Raw genomic sequence first — 23,691 nt, forward strand, 5'->3', positions numbered from 1 at the left:
TGTTGCACAACACATTATACCTTCCTTTTTTTCTTTCACTGTACTAGAATAGGAAAAGACCCAACTTTTAAACCAGAACTTTTAAGAAACAGAATTTATGCAAACTCCCATTATTTTTTACATGCAAACTAATTTCTTCTTGTGATTACTGTGCATGTGTATTTATTACATCCTAAAAATACAGAACTCTCCAGCAGCTAAAAAGCCAACCTCTCTCAGATGTAATTCAGTTCATGAGGTATCACACACTTCAGCTCCAGAGCTCTTACTGGAAGCCTGCAGACACTAAAGGAATTAGTCCCAAAGCATTTCTCATTTTAATGGAAAATTATTTTTAATTTTTCATTACATGAATCCTTGGTAAATTGAGGGACATATAAATACACATAAATGCATAAACAATAAATACACCCTTTCACTTTACTGGTCGAAAGGCAACATGTTCTGTCACTTTTGGGAAGTCACTACTATCTGATAGCTTTTCAGTGGCCTATAGGAAATATGTTTGCCAAGTTCAGAAAGGACAAACTTTTAGCAAAAAAACAGTATCACAATTGGCACTAATTGGTAGTTAAATTGACAACTGGAACTGAAGAATCCTGACAGCAACAGAGATGGGCCCTACAGGTAGAAATTGAAAACTATTTACTAAAGCTATGTTGGAAAGACTAAACGATCATAGGGCATCTGCAGAATATCATGTGGAAGGCTCTACTTAATTTTTCATACTGTCACTTCAGCATTTTGAATGCATACTTGGAAAACATTTCAATTAATTGTGAGAAAGATAAAGTGCTTAGATCAATATATTGAACAAAAGTACACAAGCTTCTAGTTCTTCACAAACCAAATTCTCAATATTAGCTACTTTTTTTCAGAAGATTAGAAATCTTTGTGGCTTTAGAAAAATATGACAGGGACATTTAAGTGAATAATGTTAAAGTAACATCAGGGGATCCAAATGCCTAAGCACACAGAGCGTAATCGTGTCCACGATATATACCATTCTTTTTTTCAAAGCACAAACCCCAAACAAAACCCAACCGAACTCTTTGAAGTTATTCTACACTTATTGCCTATGAAGTCTAAAACTTAAGATGGAAATTACATCACAGAGGTGTTCCCACTTCAGTAAAGAAAATACAGACGGCTCAGAAGGTGCCTGGTGTTTTGCAGCTTGACCCTTCGGTATGCAGGATTCATAACTTGACATTATAATGCATTCCTTTAAGCACTTTCCACATTAATGGCCCATACTGGTATGTGCCACTTTACTCTGTTACTATAATAGCGTGAGGCAGAAACAGAGGAGGCATCTGATGAAATGCGTCTTTGAAGTTATTACTAGTCCGGTTGTATTAGCTGACATAAGTGTTTTAACCTGTGACTCTACTTAAATTGTGTTTATATCATGCCCCTAGACTGGAGATGATGGATCATGAAAGCATTCAACCTTACTCAGAAATACACAGAAATGAGATTTTTAGAGTCTGAAGATAGGTCTTTGTTTGTTAACTCTAAGAGAAATCAGTAAAATGATTTTTACACTGTATTAGAAAATGTAGACACTGTTGGCTCACTTCAGTCAGACTGCCCCTTTTTAAATACATATGTTCCAAGAAGAAATTTCTTGGAACTTGTACTTAGTTAAAAAGAAAGAAATTAAAATTGTCCAGACTCAGGAATATTTGTTTAAAAACCACTATTTTTATCAGGCTTCTATAAAATGTTGTACACTATATTTATTGTCTTTGCAGCAACATTTAATTAAGACGAGTTTTTCTCAGAGCTACTTACACTCATGCTTACTAAGCTGATTTAGACCATGTACACTGGAGCATTCTATGAAGTATACAGTCATCTCTTCTCCTTCAGAAGCACACAAAAGGCAGGGGGAATTAGTATTTTCCATAAAGTATACAGTAGCAAAATAAATGATACATTTCAGCTTCTGAGAGTTTATTAAACATAAGTAGGAAAATTAGTGTATAATTATGGTTGCAAAACAACAACAAAAATCTAGGGCTCAGAAAGCTATGTTGACTTTGGAACATTTCAGATATTGAATATTTTATGGCATGCATTTAAATCATAGATAGCAAAACATACAAGTGTATATTAGAAGGAAGAGAGGAGAATCTATAGAATACGGTGTTCTGATTTCTGTTGTTCTAACTGTGAAAACTTTAACAATGCATTAACATAGGACAATGTTATACCCTATGAAACCTATGCTAGGACTATATTACACCTATATTTCACAATTAGTTCTTCCATTCAGGGAAACAACATGTAATTAATCCATAAAGTAAAGAGAGCCTTATACATTTCTGGTGTGTATCACTTGAGTACAACAGTATTTTCAGGCAGCCATTATAATCACAAGCTCAATGCAGGAATAAAAAGGAAAACATATGGAAAGAACCTGTTAATTAAAACCTTGTTTACCTAGCGTATATGTATCACTTGTACTTCAACAGAACTATTTATAATTTTAAACAAGTAAGATTTTACCATTTCCTTGTTAAGAGAGAAAATGTATGTTGGCAATGAAATCAAAGATCACATAAAGCATGTATAATGTAGAACATACAGCTTGAAGCTATTTATAAGTGCTCTCTGCATTTCCAGGTTCGGTTTTTACAGTAGCACAGCCTGAAGCACTTAACTGTGAAAACATAATGCCTCTCTACTGCTCCTCCTACAGGAAAATTATTTCTCCTCTAAAGGCCTGAACCTAAGCCCCATACACCAAGGGAAAACTCTCCATTGCTCTAAAAAGCAAAAGTTGCCTAGCTCCCTCATCCTACAAGCCATACAAAAAAAATGTGCATTTAACAAGAGTGAAAAGACACATACCATGTAAATCAGAAGCAAGGAAGAAAAATTCCAGAGTCTCAGATAAAAAAATGTCTACTTGAGACTCCACTACACTGAAGAGTTGACCTGGCCACATTCTTTCGGAGTCTCAGTAACTTAGTCTGGTTTGTTTCCTCCCCTGTCCAGGCTTTTATCAGCAACTTCCCAAGAGCTAGCACAGCTCTTCTACTGACCATATGCCACAGATGTGACACAGCAGCTGTGCACGTGACACAGGTGCTGGTCTTCCCTGGCTCATTTTACAAATCTCTCATCACAGAGACTGTGTGCAAAGTATGTAATATATTTGGGACTGGAAATAGGTACATTCAAAAAAGTGTGGGGAAGGTTCTGGGAGAAACCAGGGAGCACTGCCAGAGGAGTATCATCACAGAAACAGCACCAATCTGACTGACCATTAGTGGTTTTTTGTGCCTGGACCTAACAGCTGATTCATTTAATGGTAAGCCAGGGAAATAAAAACAAACAAACAACTTTTGTCACCCTCATTCCCTCATCTGTTCTTTCCTTGCATTGTACTTACAAATGACAACTTTTAACACATTAACTATCCCAGGTTTTTGCTTAAAAACATCATTAAGCCAGGTCCTATCCCATTGAAAACATCACAAACAACACATGTTCCATAAAACAGGAGCTACAATTATATACCCAAAACCTAGTTTCCTAATGCTTTTTAACTCCATTATCTATTTCACTGTGAATTCAATGGCTGTCTCCTGTGAAAGAACAGTGGCATTTGCTACACCACAGATTTCACAGCACATCTGCCATGGTGCTGTAAATGCATGCAGAGGAGACTAAGAAAATGCAGCAGTGTATATCAAGTAAAAGTTCTAACTAATCAAGTCCACAGGGACAGCATGCAGTGTCACAAGACATATCACTCTACACTTGAATGAGATTGTCAACCACTGGGAGGCCTGCAAACTGCTGACAGCAATATGCAGTATATGGAGTCTTCTAAAGTAGATGCAGTAGCTTTGTAAAGTATGTACCTGTTTCTATGGATGAAGCAAAAAAAAAAAAAACCCCCAAAAACACATAAAGTATGAAAGGGTATTTGTAAATCTATCTTTCTGTATTGTGTTGCTGTGAACAAAACCAAACTCATTTGAAGTATGTCACACAAACATGAAAAATAGGTTACTTTGTAGGTTTCTCAGAATGCATATATACATTTCTACATGTACAGATCAAAACAATACGGAATATTCCAATACCATGTGACAAAATAAATGCAATATTAATACAGACAAAAAAAGAAAAACTAGAATGTTTGTAGCATTTTATAGAGAAATCTCATAAATTCAGAGATCACCCTAAGAGATAAGTATTCACACATTTTTTACAGATGTGTGAACTCAAGTAGAGGGGCTTATTTTGTTTGAGCTTGATCCTACTGAATATAATGACGAAAACTGACATTAAAAGTGCATATTGTTCAAACTCGTTGTAAGAAGTTCAAGAATGAAAGCATAAGATTTTCTCCTGTCCTTTACTCAAGTCATTGAAGAAAACCACCATGCTTTAAGAAGTCACATTAAATCCCCCTATTAGTCTCACCCCACATTCTTTCATTTATTAGAGTAAATACATTTGGAATGCATTTATTAATATATATTCATGCAGAACGGCAATGAACAAGTACCTTTGAAGAGTGTGCAGCTGTATTGCCACACTTAAAATTCTGAAGAAGGGTCTTTATGCCTAGAAGCTGTTTCTCCTGGAGAAACTGAGCAGCCTAATAAATGATACTACGTTCCTCTGTAAATCCTGTCTTGCTCAACTTTCTCTGTATTTCAGAAACTTTGCTATGAGATCTTTTTAACTAACAGAATGAATGCATAGACTCTATATTCAGGCTTTTCTTTAGAAAGTGATTTGTATTCTTGTTATATTTATTATAATTAACCTCAATTTTCAGTTTTATTTTGCCGATATACGTTTCAATTCCATTAGAATCAAATGCTTCTACTCAGTGCCTTTCTACCCACTGACATGAAAAACATTATTTAAGTATCAACATTATTCTGAGCAGTTCTTAAGAGCTGAATTCTCAGTGGGCTTTAAAGGTATATTTGAGAACATACATCAAATTCTGCTTGTGTATATATTATTTCTGTTTGTGCAAAACCTTATTTTTGTATTTACTATCTAGAGCACCTAATTACATGTTTGTACAAACCATACATGACTATGAAAAGTACCATGTACTCTACAATAGTGTAGGAAGAGACAAAAACTGCAACCAAAACCTACATAATTAGATTTGCTTCAAGAATTTTCCCTTTGAAACAATTAACTGTCAAATAATAAATTTGTTTGGAGATTATACCAGTACTTTGAACATATAAAAAGCACATACAAGCAACACTGCCTCTATAATGGCACAAAAGCACATCTATGCCCAGAAAATGCAGCAGGCAGGTGGCACACGTTTGGTATTATTCTTTCCACAATACTAAGCCTCTCTACATTAATTCACTATATCTTATTTTACAGAGCACCCTTCATTCAAAGTCTGGGGTGGGGGGTGGGGGAAATCAAGGTTAGTCATAGCACAGAAAAATAGTTGATAAAGAAAGCCACAGAATGAAGGAGATACCCCAAGTGTGCAAATCCATTGGCAGGGGGCAAAATTGAAAGGTTGGAGGAAGAGTATAAGTAAAAAAAGAGATGAGGAGGAACTAGGTAAGTGCAAATCTACTGTGAGTTCTGAAAAGGAGGTTATTTTTAAATTGCAATGGATAAGAAACCAATGAGCATCACAGAGGACAAACCATAGCCCAACTCATGGAGAAGGAGAGCATTTTGCTTGTGACATTCTGTACACATTTGAGTTTTGGGAGGAAGGATTGTCAAGAACTAAAATTGAGGGAGTTGCTGCTTTATAGTCAGGAAGGATTAAGAGCAGCTCTGAAAGACGTGGAGTACCTCTGTTTCTACTGACTACAGCAGAGTTTGAAAGCACCTATAGTACTTATTTTTCTTTCCTAAGGTTTACAAGTCAGAAATACGGATGATTTTTCTGGAGAGAGTGAAAAAATACAGACAAGAATTACAAGAATATTTTAAGCCAATTTTCATGAATAAGCCAAGGATTTCTCCCTATGGGAGCAAATTTCACTTTTTGCTCGTTTCCATCTATATCATGCAGTGTTTTAATTATGAGGCAGTCTCAACAAATAGATTGTCACAGCATTTTAGGGCAGCTAATTCTATTCAAAATGCCAGCAGAAGATGGGATAATGTCTTTATTATTTTGGCTTAGTTTAACCCACCCACTTCCATTCACTAATGACTTCAACAATTCAGGATATTTTGCCCACCAAAAAAACTTAATATTGTAGAAATATTAAGACTTGGATATACCCTGAAAATCAAAGTACTACAAAGTACAAACTCAGGATTCTCCCCAGCTACTCAAAAGCAACTCAAAATCATTTAAAAGCTTGACCAAAATATTCTAAAAAGAATGGGCTGGATAAAATATTTTAAGATCTGAAGTAAGCATATCGCTATCTCTCTGAAATTGAGATGTTGCTAACCACAGAAAACCAAATGAGAACAGATATATAATACCTGATATAAGTATAAATTAACACAGTGCTCAAGAGTCACTGGATATAAAGCTCATTACACCTTCTGACCCTAAGTTTCGACTGGAAAGCGGCTACTAGGAAAAATTTAGGAATGCGCTTGATCTGTGTTCTCTTCAATAATAGATATAATATTGACAGTCCCTATATGTTATTCATTTACCAATAAAATTTCCAAAATTATCATGAAATTAACTGATATCCATAATTTCTGTTCTGTAGGGGTTTCTGTTTTTGGTTTGTTTTTGTTTTTTTTTACTCAATTTCAGTAGCCACGTAATATGACAATAATGTACCTGGTTATTCAAAGGCAACTGAACTTTAGTGATAAAAAAAATCAAGGTATTTATAACTGCTCACTATAGGCCCAAACATGCATTTAGGAACAGATAATTTTTTTCTAAGAATAATTCTAAAGATAATTCATTCCTGATGAATGCAGATGGCCCATGATCTCTTTTTAGGGAAAGTGCAAGGCTGATACACTGATTGGGAGTAATACACTGAGCTACAAAATAAGCTAATGCATGGCAACAATCAAAGGTTTAAGGCAACAGGCAAGCTAGGACACATAGAAAAACATGATAATTTTCCTTGCGTTATCTTCCTAACTTTGAAAGTAAATTACAAAACCTGTGGCAACAATGTTATTTTATATGTGTGTTTATCAGAACCTCCCTATAAGCTAATACCTTGTAATTTGCTGTATATACCACACTTCCCGTTTCGGTTTTGTTTTTAAAAATTCTCAGAGCATAAATAACTTCTGTGTAATCAGGCTGGAGATAGAAAATGGCCTATAGGTGTAACAACCGTTTTGAACGAATGAATAGGAACATATTTTGAATGAATAGGAACATATTACAAAAAGCTGCTTTAGTGAAAATCTTCAGCTGACAGAAGCAGAGAGTGGTGACTAACGATATTAAAGAGAGGACGTGCACATGCTTGTGTATTTTTGGCAAATGGAATATGCATAATTTTGTTGTAAATAGCAGGTTAGCTAACCAGGAAACCATATCCTTAAAATGAGATAAATTTAAAGCACAAAGGTATGGATATTAGAGATTTTCAGAGTAACAGAGCACCTCAAATTTGAATTTCTTAGAAAAGTCCAGATGACTGAAGACCTTCACATGCTATACATTTACATACTCAAGAGAAAAAACCAAATCTTGCCTTACCCGGCCAACTAGTATTGGTTCAGGTCCCGAAAATTCTTCTAATACAAACATTTGATTCCAAACCCAACCTCTCTTGGAACGGTTCAAAACTCTTTGTTCTTCAGTTAGCCTTTTTAGTCCTGTACTTGATCCACTTGGTAGAACTTGAGATTGATTCATTGGAGCCATATAAATGGAAGGAAGGACAGTAATCCATAATATTATTAATGGAGTCCATGTATCCATAAGCATTTCCGTTAGTCTTTCTGGCATTGTACCACAAGCTACGCAAATCACCACAGAAATGAAATTATTATTTTGCTTTCCTCCAGACTGTAGCAATCCAATTCATCATGCAGTACAGAACATTTACTTACAGCTCCTCCATGTGTACAGCACAGTCAACGTAAAAATAGCTTAGATTATAAAAACATGATCCATTGAGTTTTCCAGTCATTAAAGATTCCTGGTGGGGGGGAAAAAAAAAAGGTCAAATCAGTGACTAAAGAGCTTAGGAAAGCATTCAGAAAGATCTTATTTACTTTTACATCATAAACAAACCATATTAGGTTTTCAATTTGCAGCACATAATATTAGTGCCTATTAAATGGATTAAAAAAATAAATAAAGTGATCTGTGAATTCCTTCATTGCATGAAATAGTGAGAGAAGACCCAGATAAATGATTACACACGCTCAGGAAAACATTTTACTTGCAGTTTGTCTTAGGGTCTGAAGAAGCTCCTGGCCTTCTTGCTAGCCTATACTTTTTATGTAGTCAACTATAAATACTTGGCATGTCAAATAATAAAAGTCAAACAAAATAATGTTCTTGCATACAGACTTACTCTCTTTTCCTCCACAAGAAAAAAAAAAAAAATTACTTCTCGTAAGCGTACAAGGCTCCAGCAGTACACTCGCATTTTAGTAATCATCTAGCTGCAGCAGCATACAGCTCCGCAAAACTGTCACAGGCCAGCAGAGGAACAGGACTGGTAAGTCCACTGTGAAATCCATGATCCCCAAACCAGACCACTACTAGAACCTAAGTAAGCTCATTTATGCATATCTGCACTACAGGACTCTTAGTGTCCCCCTCTCACTTTCAGAGAAAACAGAGTCACATTTTATTTTAGACATTTTCTTTGATGGACACTTGGGAGCATTTTGTCCTTCTTTCCCCACCCACCCTTTCCACCCATTAGGCGGCCACATCAGGTTTCATCTCAGTGTAAATATTCCTTGAAACGCACAAGCAAGTTAACATAGCAGGGCTTGCTAATGCTGCACTGATTGGCAAAACCTGAAATGCAGCCATGGATCACTTAGAAAGATAGATGGGACATGGCTCAGAGAGAAGGGCTGCATTACAACTACTCTAATAAGGCTGGAGTTATGTAAAAAGATTCCTGATATATTTTCTTTAACTGATTCATATCCAAAAAATCAATCTCATAAGAAACTACTATATACAAAATAAGTAGAAACGTCTACTCTTAAGCTTATACTATGTCCTAGGCTGGGGTTTTTTTTCCCCACTTTAAAATGAGTTCCTAGTGTTGCATGTCTATGAAAATCTTGGGGGTTTGGTGGTGGGTTTTGTTTGTTTGGGTTGTTTTTTTTTTTTGGGGGGGGGGGGGGAAGTTGTTTCTTTTTTTTACGTTCGTACATACTCATGGAAGAGAATATCTGAAAACACCACCAGTAAAAGTCAGCTGTTATTTTAAAAGCAAACAACGTAAAAAGTAATTTTTTTTTTAAACTTCAGTAATTGCCAAAGCAACTGTGAAATCTGTTGCATGAAAATCTGAAACTGTGAGCAACTTGTCTTGTTAAAAGGGAAGAAGAGCTGTTATCAAACTAAAACTCAATATCTCAAGTAGCATGGAAGAATGGTAAGCTAATAGCGCGGTGCTTTGACAATGCATCAAGAATGAAGTGAATATCCATTACAGAAGTAACTGTGGCTTACAGGCCTCATCGCTGACATGGAAAGAAAGAAGTCGGAGAATACACTATGCTCTTGCAATGAAATTTTGGGAAAAACATGAGGGAAGTAAAAGAGGCCTTCAATCTCTCGTCATTCTCTCAATCCCAGAAGAGGATGGGGAGCAAACAGTCTAATTGACAGTCTAGGGAATTAAATGGAGGTTACTACTGCTGCTTTGTGGCACATGTTAAAAAGATAGATTTCCTGGGGCATGTTTGGTGGTAGAAGGTACCAAAAAGAGAAACAGCCAAACTTTCAATGAAAGTGGTTAAGTGTGTTTGTATGGTATCCTTGTGCATATGTGAGTAGACTTGCGGGTGCACATGTCTGCCAGGGGACAGATTTTTCTGATTTCTTCATTGGAGCAAGAATTGAAACACAGGAGAAATAGAACCACTATAAAACAGAGTAATAGACATCATCTTCAAATAATATCCAGGATTAAATTCAAAACTGGGGGGCATAAACTGAAAACGTAACTTGAGAGGCCTTTTCTGTAGCCGAGTTTTCAGTTTTTATATACAAAGTGATTTTTGACCCAGAAATAGACGCCCACCAGAAATAGAATAGTACGTTCTTTGTCCAAGAAAGCCTTATAAAAAGAACCCAAGTGGGCCATGACTGACTTTCTTACTCTCCCAGTACAAATTAGTATAGTTCTTTTTACTCACAGGACCAAATAATAATCAAGCACTTCTTTTCATATTCAAGAAGCTTTTTGAAAACAATTCCTAATTAATGTACACAGGCTGCCTTCTAAAAGAGATGAAATAAATGAGATAAAACAATATGATGCTCACAGAAACATTTTTGTCTGAAGAAAGAACAGGATATTTGTTTTTCAGACTGCCACTCTGAATCCTTGGCAAGCATTAAGCTCATTTCAGTGCTTTCCTCCTCAGTTCCTCCCCCAGACTTCCTGCCTGTTACTCTTCACTTCAATCAAATTTAGGACCTATCCACTAGCACTAATGCATAAGATTCCCTGTGGCTGGACCATCCTCACAATAGCTCCCTATTTAGCAATACCTCAAGGCAAACAAGAGTCAAAAGCACACCAAAAATATTAGTAATGCACATACCATTTCATTAAACCCAAATCAATGAAATAACCCTGTGAAGAGTAGTTACACAAGCTCAATGAACACAAAACTGTGAGATTCTCAAGTACCAACAGGAAAGTTAGGCAAGTGTTAGGCAGTGCAGGGTAAAGAAAAAAATCTGATGGGGCTTTTTCATGTATTAGTGTACTGCAGGGGAACATGATCAGTGTGCAACAGTAGAGTTGGATAAATTTCTCTATAGTTCAACTTAGACTGGTGGAGCCTTTTGAGATTTATTTGAGAAACAGACTCTTATTTGGGATTCACTGCTCTATCAGTGAATTGTGGCATTTACTTTGTGCAATGCATGGAGATTGTACTGTCCCCAAATTTCTTTACCAAATTTGGAGATGAATTGTCTTCTCCACTCCTGGGAGCAGAACACCACGTTGGTTGGGAGCTGATGGAAGGCATTATTAAATACTTGGCCCTGCAATTTTCATATAGGCTAATATGAAAATCAAGAAATGCCTGGCAGTTGAATTATAATCCTCTGGATTAGATGTGTAGGAGAAACCGATATGGCTACTGAATCAGGCTACTATAACAATATTAAAAAGCTACATGTAAAGGGAGATCTGGCAATCAGGGAAGACTAGCAGGTGAGGCACAGCAGCCTTTTCCCTTCTTATATTATGCCAGGGTCTAAAGAAGCAGTGAGTATAGAATGACAGCAAAATTATTCCAGTGAAGCCAGAACTACCTTTTGCTAAGCAACCAAAAGAGGACATTCACACAGCCCTTAAAGAGTGTGTTTCCAGCCTCATAAAGATTTTGTTGGTGTTGATAAAAGCACAATTTTTGCTTTGAATTTCCACATATTCAAATGGCCCTGGGCTGTTATCTTTAACAAAACTTCACTGCTCTTCTAAGTGGTTTCCTTGTATAGTGTATGATATATACAACTATAGATACAACTCTAATCTAGCATAGCTGTTGACAAAACAGCTTTAGTTCTTCCTTCATCCCTGAGAGGGGAAAGTGATGTTTAAAATATAAAGAATTTCTTTAATGTAGCAAAGAGAGGAAAGAAAATGTGACACTATGTCAGGTAGCAGAGATTCAGATAACTGTCCTATGTTTCAAAAACATAAGACTGTATTCATAAATTTGGTTGTCCATGCACAACCTATAGAGAAATACAGATAAAGCTGAGTGGTTTGTTTTCCACTTACGGTATGTGCTGATATACTTTTAGAAAAATATTATTCTATTAACAGCAACATCCATCCTGGAGCAATACTCATACAACTCTAGGGCATAGAGTGCCTAAGTTTTATACAAGTACAACACAAAAAGTAATTACAATGAAGTAGAAGTTTATAACCTAACACTAGAACATAACTAGCATACCAACTTTAGAAATTAATGTAATACACACTGCAATCTCTTTTGGAACTAAAATCTATGTAGATTACTTGTATGAGTTAATTGCCTGCTTAAAGTTAGAACCAGGTATGACAGCAGTTAGTTATAGTAGATGTACTAACTGATGACAGTTCTCATTTTGTATATGAGTGGTGGAAAGCTTTATGACGGCTAGTGTCTCTGATGAAATTAATTTTGCTACAGGTATTTTAGAATCATCTTGTAGCTTTAAAAGGAGAACACTGGAATGCAGTAGATTATTAATCTTTTTAACAAAAGTTAATAAAAGTAGTTTAATAGATAAACTTCTTATTGAAAAAGAAGCATGATTTACACCACGATCTTAGTTTAAAAGATTTTAGAGCCACTCTAGCGTTTCTTCACATAAGAGACACAGAGGGTTGTCTTAATCGCAACAACGTTTTTTCTTTATTTCATTCTGCATTTACCTTATCCTTCATAGTGATGATATGCAACAGCAAAGCCCTTTGACCTCGCTATTTCATTAGGGTGTATTATTCAGGTAAAAAAAACCATGAAATACTGGTTATTTAAATAAGTTACACTAGAGATGCCAGACAAAATTTGGTGATCTGTGCCTAAAGCAGGTTTTTTGGTAGAATTTTCAGGATTTTTTTTTTGTGTACATTAAATGACCCCTTAAGCATGCATTCAGAAGACTGATACCAGACTGCCACAAAATGAGGAGGTAAACAATACTTAAAGGCAATGGATTTCTAGTAAAAAAGTTTTAGATAACTTCATGCATAATCTCTACCTTTAATGGTAATTCAATATAAGCAAATCCATATTACAATACAAGCAGCCTCGAATAATTGATGAGGGGCGTTCATTTACTGATCACCTAGAGAGTTCCAGCTAGCACTGTGTGACAGCAGGCAGATAGCCTGTGCATTTTGCATGCTTCCTTTGGAGCCTCGAAATTCCACCCGACCCATGTGGGCTCTCATGTCCAGAAGAATTAATTTAATTTAATTTCTGCCAGAAGTAAGGATTCTTATTCCTGCAAAACAGAGCTGTGGGTAACAGTTTTAATATAGGTTACAAAAATAAAATAGGAAGGTTAATCAGGTGTCCTTGACAAAAAGTTTACATCTTGTGACTTCCTTTATCTGAAATTCATTAAGCAACAATAAGTTTCTCCCTACACTGTCACAGGTTTCCCACAGCTCATGATCAGGAATTGTGTTTCCCCTGTCAATAGGTCTGCAAAATTGGGGTCCATTTTGACAGCCTGTACACAGGTATAGGTATTTTCTACCTTTTAGTGTTTCCTTTGTTAACATCCAAGGAAATTCCTTGTTATTGTTCAAATTACTATTTTTTTTTTTACCTCTGGCCATTTCTCTCCCTCAAGTTTTTTTTGTCCCCACAGTAGCTAGAGTATCTTTTGGGTTTTTTTTTTTTTTTTTACTTCACACTGTTCTTCCTGTTCCTTAAGCTCTTTAGGTTTACTTTTACTACTGCAGGTATTGGCTACACTACCACTTATGCTTCCTAGACCCATTTCTCAAGGATTCAGACAGGGTCCTTTTCCATCAATAGCAGCAACGTGATGCAAAGCCTTCCCACCGTGGGAAGTACAATTATCTTTCCTTCATTGATCCTCTTTTGGCAGCACAATAGAGCCTTAAGTTTTCAACAGTAAAAATATAAGGCCTTAGCACTCCAGTCTCACTTGTAGGAATAATTCTTACTCATAAGAGAACTACAGTAAGGATTTTAAATTTGCCATTAAAGCAGAACAAAACCAAAGTCCATCAGAATAGAACTATCAAGACACCATAACCAACAAATAACTGTGTCATCCTTGCCCGCATAACTTTTCTAAATACTCATTCTGTTTCCAGGACATATCAAGTTATATTGTACCTGAACTGGACTTTAAATTACCTTGGATAAGGTATCATTCTCATGTTTCTGCTGCAAAGGAGTGAGTATTTCTTGCCATAAATAATAACTACTATTCTTCAGCAGATTACTCATTTGTGTGAAGATTACTCACATACCCCCCAAAAATTAAAATTAAAAAGCAATTCTCCACTTCACTGCAAGATGAGGAGGGACCGAGGCTGTAATCAGACATGCTACTATGGCAGTAGCTCATATCATGCTTGCAATGCCCACTGCAAAGTGCCACTTGCATGCCCTGGCTAGACTTTACTGCCTCTTTTATCTGCCAGCATAACTGTATATGTAGTCACTCCCTAACCCAGTTCTGTCAAACTGATCTTGTTAACTTAAACGCTTTTAATAGTAAGGTGTTTTTTAAACCAAATCATTTTGACAGAGCTGGGTTAGGTCATTGCTCATGCTATTCTTCCACCAAGAGCAATTTTAATTTAAGAGGTTCTTGCCCCCACCCTGCCCCTGCAACACGCCAGCTGCATGTTTCCAATAATTCTTCTCCATTCCCATTCCTTTCTTCACTGCAATTTACTATCCCTGCAGATATGCTATTTGTAAGCCAGATCAGTGAAATGTGGGTTTAAAAAAAATTGCAACCCCCTGTTTCAGGAAGTCTTTTCCTTCAAGTTTATAACCCAGATCATTGCACAGCTAAAGAGTCCATAAACTACAGGACAACAACAGAAAGTTTTGAAAACAGCTGTGCTGCCAAAGAGCGTATGAAGTTTGACTATATGCTTTAGAGAGCAGTCAGACAAATAGTTGAATCAACAAAACTGGAGGATAACTTCTGGAAAAGTAGAAGAGAACAAGCAATTAGGGACAATGAAACTACTTAAATAAAACTCTGATGGACTACTGGTATGTGACTATGGCAATCTGATGTAGCTCTGTTCATTGATGCTGGCAGATTTTAGGGATGGAAACGTCTCCCACCATCTCAGCTGCAGCCAGGCAGCAGTCAGATGTGCTGTTCTGAGAATAGTCTGTCAGGAGGGGAACTCCCAGTGATCCTGACCATGAGCAGTACACACCACCACACAGTGGAGAGGGGCTGAAAACGCCAGCGAGCCAGCAGCCAGATTCTGGGCCATGCATGTTGCAGGCATTGCCCCAAATCATAATTGTACTTTGTAGCTGCTCTAAATTTCACTGACTAACAGTGATTTTAAGGGACTGTTATGTCACCTGGAGTTAACTGTAACATAGAAAAGCATTATCCACACATCCTTTCCTTTGGCCAAGCACCTGAAATTTCAAAGGAAGGAAAATGAGATGGGAAATGTTACGCTAACTCTGCTATAGCAGCAGGGTGACATACACTTGAAGTATACTTTGTGCTGTCAGAGATGTGCAGGAGAGGATCCTGCCAATACAAGAACAAATCAATTGTCCAGGTTTATTTTGATATATTATGTGTGGCAATTTGCTTATGGCTGCTTGGAGAATCAAAGGCAATTATCTAAAGAATTACTTATTTCATCAACAACAGTAACGGACACTACCTTTCGCTTTCTTTTGGTCTTAGCTGTTCTGTCCTACACAAAAACGCACAGAGTGATTCAGTGTGCAAAGATATGCCACTTGATTTTTTTAAGCTTAGTCATACATTGCTACTTTTTATAGTTAAAGACATCTGAACAGTTCTTCAAGTTACTGCATTCCTAAGCTTGCGTCAAATGCTAAGGGATTGTTTTAAGCACAGTTTTTGTCAGTCTGCATCGGGCATATAGCTGATGGAATCCATAAACTTGCGCTGAGGAAGGAAACATAGACATGCAGAAACACACAGGCAGGTACGGAAATGCAACAGTTTCTTCAGTGTTTAGACCTTTAATATTTATTGGGTGATTTATTCATCTATCTATAAGATTATTATTAGCAAAAGCTAGTTACTTCTGTTTTAGGGGTCTGTTTCAGAGGCAAAGGCAGGGTTAGAAAAGCTTTTCTAAGATAAATTCATCTTCCTTAATTTCCTTACTCTTCTGCATTAACTAGGAAACACCACGACTGGTGTTCTGAGGTAGAGATGAGGCTGCTAAAGGATATAGGTCATTACACAACTTGACTAATGCTTTGGGATAAAGAGAAAGTGACATGTACATTACATTGAAATATATCTACTTTAATCAAAGTAACATATTGTAACAAATTGTCTGTTATTCTGTGATTGCTTAAACATGATACTTTATCATATCTACAAAGTCTATTTTATGTTAGTGACTACCTAAATATTTTGTATACTTTTTTGGCAAATATTTACTTTCAGGAAATCCTTTTCTTAAAAAAAAAAAACCAAAAACAAAAGAGTATCCTGGCCCTGAGATGTCATGCTTCTTGTTTAACTTCTATCTGAATCAACAAAATTTCTTATTGGGGACATTTTTGTTACTCTTCAACAGTAAAAACAACACAGGCCAACTTTAAAGCTGCCAAGTCTCTGATGCTTTGTATATAAAGCTGTCAGTCTTTCCAGAAGTGTTCACTACTTTACAGAACCAGAATGCATTTAAAAACCCCACCAAGTGTGTTATTAGCACTTCCAAACTATTTTTTCTACTTTGGTATTACTTGCATTGTGTAGTGCTCAGGAATTCCAGTCATGAATCCAACTGTGCTACATGTTGTACAGATACAGGACAACGAGGCAGTATGTGCTCCACAGTTTGCAATTGAAATAATATTACTTGTTTGATTGCATTTCCTCTCCAATGAAATGAGTATCTACATTTTAGGGTTGGGGGGTTTTTTGTTGTAGATTTTTTGGGTGGCTTATTTCTTTTTCATGACAGCTGATACCAAAAGAATAAGCATTAAAATGACAATAAAGCTATTTTAGATCTACTGTAGAAGAAAAGGTATTTGCAAACTTCCCTTTCCACTTTTTATACTAAGAAAAAAGATTTGTTTTCAGGTTTACGGGAGTCAGATACTCCACTGATGTGTGTCAAAGCATTACTTCACCTCACGCCGTTGTGCTGAGAAGCTCATGATGCAGGCTTAAAACAGAGATGGAAGAAAGTCAAAATCTGTTTGATCAACCAAGGTGGTCCAGAAACTCAAACATGACAAAAATAGTTGTATCTGCATTGTTTTCATTCTATAGTAAGAGGAAGAAATGAACTGAAGTCATTTTTATTCTCTACAGTCCACTGATTAAAGTGATTTTCCTTTGACTAAAATAGAACTGCATTACATATAGATTTAATAGCTTCAGCTCATGCCAGCCTCATCTCTCAGACTGATGCTCATTTTTACGAGGGTGTATTACATAATTTGAAGACCTGTATCACTTTTAAGGGGGGGGGGGGGGAGGCAGGTTGTGCACAACATGAAGAGAGCTCATAAAAAGGCAAACAGATTGGCCTGCAACTGAGAATTGGGTGTTAACCATGCTCTGCCTAGGGCATCGTTTATCATGAGAGTTTCAGCAGCTGGGATGTGCTTATCCTGTACTTGCTAAAAAATGTTTAAATATTAATGGAGAACATAAATATCTTGCTTTATGGGCTTCTTTTTCAGTCATTTTTGGATATACAACAGAACTTTCATTTTCATTGGTTTTCTTTAAAGAATATTAGGTATTCTCTACATAATTAAACAAAACAATAATTAAGGAAAAACTCACAAGTTTTCCTGGCATGTATTCTGACTAAACTAAGAATATAAAATTATGACTGGTCATGATGATTTAGTGAAAGCTATATAAACTATCCAGCCATATGCATAAATGGGTGTGTACATAAAAAAAAAATCTTGAAAAAGGAGAAATGTGAACTGGTCATGATGATTTAGTGAAAGCTATATAAACTATCCAGCCATATGCATAAATGGGTGTGTACATAAAAAAAAAATCTTGAAAAAGGAGAAATGTGAACATAACTGGACTTTTCTAACTACATACAGTACTGCTCCAGTAAACCTACTAAAATCTCTCTTTCTGAACCATACAAAATTAGAAGTGAAGGTCTTTAATTTTGCCTCATTGAATCTTATGGCAGTTTTACTGTCAACTTAAATGAGTTGTTTGGAAAGAATTAAGGTCCTCCAACATGAACTTACTACTTTTGTAGTTGCCAAGTTGAGGTTTTTGTTTTGGTGGTGGGTTTTTGGTGGGGTTTTTTTTGTTTTTTGTTTTTTTTTTGGTTTTTTTTTTTTTTATTTGTTTGTTTGTTTTAATCTAACTTTTGGAAATGCACAAAAAATAAAGCCCACAGACTAGAATACAGAACTCAATCTAAACTTCTGCGACATTAAGAATTAAGTACTGATGATCTGTTACTTAAAAGGCAATCATAGCTGTTACATTTAATCTATGAGAGGTTCACATCTAAAGTGTTGCTCAGTTGCAAAACTCAACTAATGAAGTGCACTACCTCTGAATGCATACAGTCCATTTACAACAGTATTTAGGGGCTTTGATATAATGATTTTTATATATATATATATTAAAAACCCATAAAAATATAAAATATATACATATATATGATTATGATAATCAGTGGCTGCAAAGGAAATGGATTTAAATAGTTACCCAAGATCCTCAAATTAGGCTGAGCATTGCTTCCCAGGAGTAAGCTACTTCAACCAAATGTACACCAAATTAGAGAGTTGAAACTGTGAGCTAATGACTCCCAAGACTGACTGCTTTCATGATGTATCAAACTCCCACATCCACTTGCAAAGACCCAAGTAAGACACACTGAGAAACACCTTTCTGAGCTTGTCTATGACATAGGCAGGGTACAGTAGACACTTCTCATGGAAGGTTTCACTTACTCAGATCTAGGACTGGTTGACATTACTCGTTTCAAATCCAAGCCAAGGGGCTGATCATTCTCAATTTCAAATGATTTTCACAAGACACATCATGCTCAACACCTTAGAAAACCAATTCTATGAGCATTGTCATTGCAACTCCTAGATAAAGACTATTCTCATGACTAAGGCAGCCAGAAATCAGTCTCTTGCCTGGAGTCAGATACTTTAAACTCTATCTGTTGGTAACTGAACTGTTTCAGAAATCATCTTTCCTTTTCAGCTTCCACCTAGCACTTCAGATACCATCAGTACCCAATGTTTTTGGGGAACAAAACTTTATTAATATAGTTGAAATGTCACTGCATTGATGTTATTTACTTGGTTGACAAAATGAGAAACATGCTGAACAGATTCCAGAACAAAGGGCTCTATCCGGGCGAGGGGCGGGGGGGGAATATATCTATATACATGCGCATTTGAAATCTCAGATTGGACTATTGGACTTTATTTTGTTCTATGTCTATCTACTGCTCAAATAGTTACGTTCAGAAAGCTATGAAGTGAGCCACCTTTTCTATGGCAACAACACTAAGAAAAATGTTGAGTTTCCATCATCTAATTTAATTCTATTGATGCGATCTTATGGTAGCAACGATGCTTAAAACGTTCCAAGCTCAAAATACCTTCGCATTTCCCTCCCACTGAAAGAATTTAGTTTGTATTATTTTAAACTCATAGTTGAAAGACTCTTATGATACAACTATAGTGTATACTGTAAGCATACAATTGTCAATATTAATGGTATATGCAAAAGGTCAAGCTTTATCAATATCAAAATGGAAAATGGAATAGAAAAGGAATGCTGCTAAAATATACAGTATGTTATGGTATTAGATATGCTATAAAAATACCTGTTTATACTATGTAGCATAAGCTACAGCAGTTGCTTTCTGTTACAGAGTATGCATAATCATCACTTAGGGGTATGCAGCAGTAAGAGCTTAAAGTACACGTTCACATTTCCTTCTTGTTCATAAACTTAGGAGGTCAGTATTTTTTCCCCTTTAAAGTCTCTGAAGCTTTGAAAATGAAATTATCTGTATGTATCAAGGGTCAGGTGGGTGGGTTCCAGGCTCCTAATTTGGCTGAAAAAGTGCCAGCTAAAGTCTGTAGGGCTCCTAGGTCTTCTGAAATGAAGATTTTAAAAGATGAAATCTGCGACTGTGCAAGAAGAAATAGAAATAAAATTCTGGAAGCACTTCAAGGGGTAATAGACCTAAATCTATATCTATGGCTGATTGCGCGTTCTTACTTGTAAAGCTCTGTATCCTGAAGAAGGGAGTACAAGTATATTTTTTGTAGAGAAGATGATGCAGCATATGTTAATAGTGATACAAATAAAGTGTCCAGGGATCATTTACTTTATCTGGTAAAGGTGCAATATTATTGGAAAAATTCTAAAGTTTACAAATGACAAAGAAAGCAAATTTAAATCTGATTGGGGGACTACTTCCCCCTTTACAACTCTGTTTTGGACTTCAGTAGCAGGAGCTGACGGGAACGACTAAAGTATATTTAAAAAGCACTGAGTGACTTTGTCTAAAGAGGATTCTACCTCATCTTACAGAAATGAAAACTTTTTTTTTTTTAATTTAAATGAATGATGTAAAAGGAGTAGATGTCCTATACAAGGATACTTACTAAAACCAGTTGGATTTGTTAAGCAGGCACACGTCCTTCTTATTGATTTTTTTTAATATTGAAGAAAATGTCCAAAGTTAGTTTCTTGGCTAGCAGCCTGCTCAGTTAACAAATTGCTCAACTGTATAACTCAAGAACCAACTTTCATGAACTACGTCAGTCTCCGAGGACACTGAAGGCCCTCAGCTTACAACTGGGCATGGAAATCAAAGTTCTTTATAGTCAGGATGCAAGTTTTTTAAAAAGGAGGGACAGTTAATAAATAGCAAGCCTAGGAGGAAGCTATTAGAAAGCTGTTCTCATTCTGTATACAGCAAGGTAGAACAATAAGGCTAAATGAATGAAAACCTTAAACCAGAATACCACATAATAATCACTTCCCTTCTTAGGGTTTTTCCGTCACAAACGTTCATACAATTAAGCCGGGAGGTGACACTCCAGAGACCTTTTGGGTTTTGACGTTACCACATTTTATGGGTGTGGAATTTGATAATTTCACAGGTATGCAAAATACTAACTTCTTCTAGCTGCTTTATTTTTTTATTTAAAACAGGCAAAACATACACTAGGATAATTTTTCAGTCTTCCAAATGTATTTATTATTTACTTATATTTACTGAGAAGCCTATTATGAAGTCTCTTCTCTCTTCTTGTTCCTAACAGTCTGGTATTGAACATAGAGGAGGAATATCATTCATACAAAAGTACTGCATATTTCTCTTTGTCCTTAAAGCAGAGAAACTCTTGAAGAATTTCCACAAGAGGATGAGTGAAGTTAAGAGGATTCTTTATCTATAGCTTTGGTAGTTATCAGCTCTATTCTTTAATTGAAACTGAAGTGAGCAGCTGTTAGCTTCCCTTCTATTAAGCACTAACATGGTAGATTTGAAACAATAAACAGTTAATGTTATTTGATTTCTTACAATCAGCACCGCCCAAAAAACATCTGGCTGTGATACCCAGAGACACAAATGGTGAGCCATTTATGTGATCAAGTTGGCTGTTTAGAAGTGTCAGCCTTTATGAAAGTTGTACAAGTATTTATTCCTACCTTCAGAAGACAGACAGACAGACTCATTTGCATGAAAGAGAGTATGTGAGTTTCTGCCTGTCTAAAAGAGAGGAAGAGGGAGGGAGAAGTGAGGGTATAGAGTTTGATACCTGTTGGCAACACAAGCAGGTTTGTGTAATGCCATTATGTGCCAGGTTGGATTGATTCCACTCTATTTAGTCTGGTGTTAAATGCAAACTGTTTGAATTGAGACAGATTCAAGACATGACTGAACAGCAATGAACCACAAAGGAATTCCTGCCTATGTTAAGTGGTGTCACCTTCATGGCGGTAGGCAGTGTCTAAATAAGGATTTGAATTAATCTCTTCTATAATAACCACATAGAAACTGCCATAGGCTTTCTGTGCTGAAGCTTTGCAGTGCCTCCCAGGCTCCCCAGCCAAGCACCGTATACAGGTCTGATACTGTCTAGCAGGGATGCTGTCTGACAGCTCGGGGCTCCCGATTGGGATGCTGCTACCCAGCAGATATTATAGCCAAGCTGAATGGAAAGATGTGTTACTCCTCTGCCTTCCTCAAAGAGAAGATGAAGCGTTTAGTGAAACAGCCAGCTTCAGGGGTCGACAGACTCCTGCATTTCTTCTCTGGGAGCCTTAGCAGTGATGCAACTAATGAGTGACTGGAGCTAAGGGGCTTTCTCCCTGTCTGAAGTTTCAGCTGGGTGCATTATCTGTTTAGTCAACCGAAGAAAGGGAAGGAAAACAACTTGTGGGACAGGGATGACTCCTGGCTAGTTATAGCTAAAGATTCATTCCCATCTCAGCTTTTAAGAGGAAGAGCAGTATTTCTGGGATGCTTTCCTCTCCGAAAGTAGGAAAGGAAGCTATCATACCATTCCTATTTATTTACCTAGGGGGTACAAAGCTTTGGGGGGAGGGAGGGATGGTGATAAATCAGGGGGATTTCCACCCCCCATGGTTCTTCCAGCCTCCTCCTCCCTCATTTACATATCTGGCTGGTGGGTGATTTTTATTCTCAGCACGAAAACTGCAATCTATTTCAATGCACGAATGCAGCCCTGCATCTACTCAACACAGTGAAATAGCCCAGAGATTTATTGTACTAAATAAGAAAACAAGGAGAAGAAATGGGTTCTCCAGCCTTGGAAGCAACCCTCTGTGATCCAAAGACCTCCTGATCCTTTAAAACAGGGCGGGGGGAAAGGGAAGGAAAAAAACCCCAACCCTCCCCAAAAAACAAAACAGGAGGAGAAATAGCCACACCACCACCACTCCTCCTCCCAAGGGAATAAAAAAACAAAAAAAAAATCCTAACTATAATCCCATGACATTTTCATTATCAGGAATTTCAAAACATCGGACTTAATGAGCCACTACAGTTCAGCCTAATATCGTACCTATTAACGAGGAAAGCACTCACACAGTGCACCTTGCAAGAACACAGACACTAAGTCAAAAAGAAATCCACAGAGAGACAGCCCTCTGCCAGTGAGACATAAATAATATTAATAAAATGAATACTCACTCTTTCAAGGACCAAGGAAACCGCTTGCTGACAGCCACTTCATGCATGGATTGAAAGGGTGAGGTAAAAAACATTAGCCAGTCCCTGTGAACAGGCAGGGTTCTCCAGATTTTCTTTTCATGCTTTTTGAGGCTGCTGATGCTGGAGGAGATGCCGGTTACTTAGCTTCTCAGGTTTCTGTGCCTGCATGCTAAAGTGCAGTTATTAATTTCTCCCTTCGCACAAGCCAGCGGCAGCAGCACGTCTCCAGGAAAGCAGGGATATTCCAAATAAATCCACTAATTCCGGGTCTGAGCGCTCCAACGTGCCTGCCTGCCAAATGTAACTGTGAAGTGATGTGGAAAAGTGAGCTGGGAGCCTCCCCTGACAGCTCTTATTGGGCTGATCTCGGAGGCAGGTCTAGCGCTTGGAAATTCATGTAAGCAGTTTTGGGTGGTGGTTTTTCCCCCCCTCCCTCTCCTTCGCACCCCCCTACCCCGCCTTTAACCCGGTAAGCACACAACTTTTCCACAAACCGTGGAGCCGCTCGTTCCCCGGAGCCGCCCGCACCGCCAACTCCGAGCCGGGGCATTTCCCTCAGGCCGGGCGGCAAGGGCGCGAGGGCGGGCGCCGAGGCGGCACCCGCCGAGCGGGGCGG

General features: G+C 37.2%; 1 protein-coding gene across 4 annotated transcripts in view; it reads right to left on the reverse strand.

Moving 5' to 3' along the window:
* Positions 1 to 23,484, reverse strand: part of CDH8 (cadherin 8) — a 149,893-nt gene extending 126,409 nt beyond the window's left edge. For 3 of the 4 annotated variants that reach the window (XR_003925073.1, XM_030026089.1, XM_041126238.1), the window contains exons 1-2: positions 23,055 to 23,484; positions 7,667 to 8,111 (exon numbers count right to left, since the gene is read on the reverse strand). Coding sequence is in view for 3 of the 4 variants with exons in the window: in XM_030026089.1 (XP_029881949.1) it covers positions 7,667 to 7,918 (252 nt within the window). In the remaining variant the exon portion in view is untranslated. Of the gene's footprint in view, positions 1 to 7,666; positions 8,112 to 8,492; positions 8,511 to 23,054 lie in introns of those variants that run through there. The other variant, XM_030026090.2, reaches the window with a different exon arrangement.
* Between the last annotated feature and the right edge of the window lie 207 nt (positions 23,485 to 23,691).

Source organism: Aquila chrysaetos, chromosome 9, assembly GCF_900496995.4.
Source record: "Aquila chrysaetos chrysaetos chromosome 9, bAquChr1.4, whole genome shotgun sequence".
Classification (NCBI taxonomy): Eukaryota; Metazoa; Chordata; class Aves; order Accipitriformes; family Accipitridae; genus Aquila; species Aquila chrysaetos.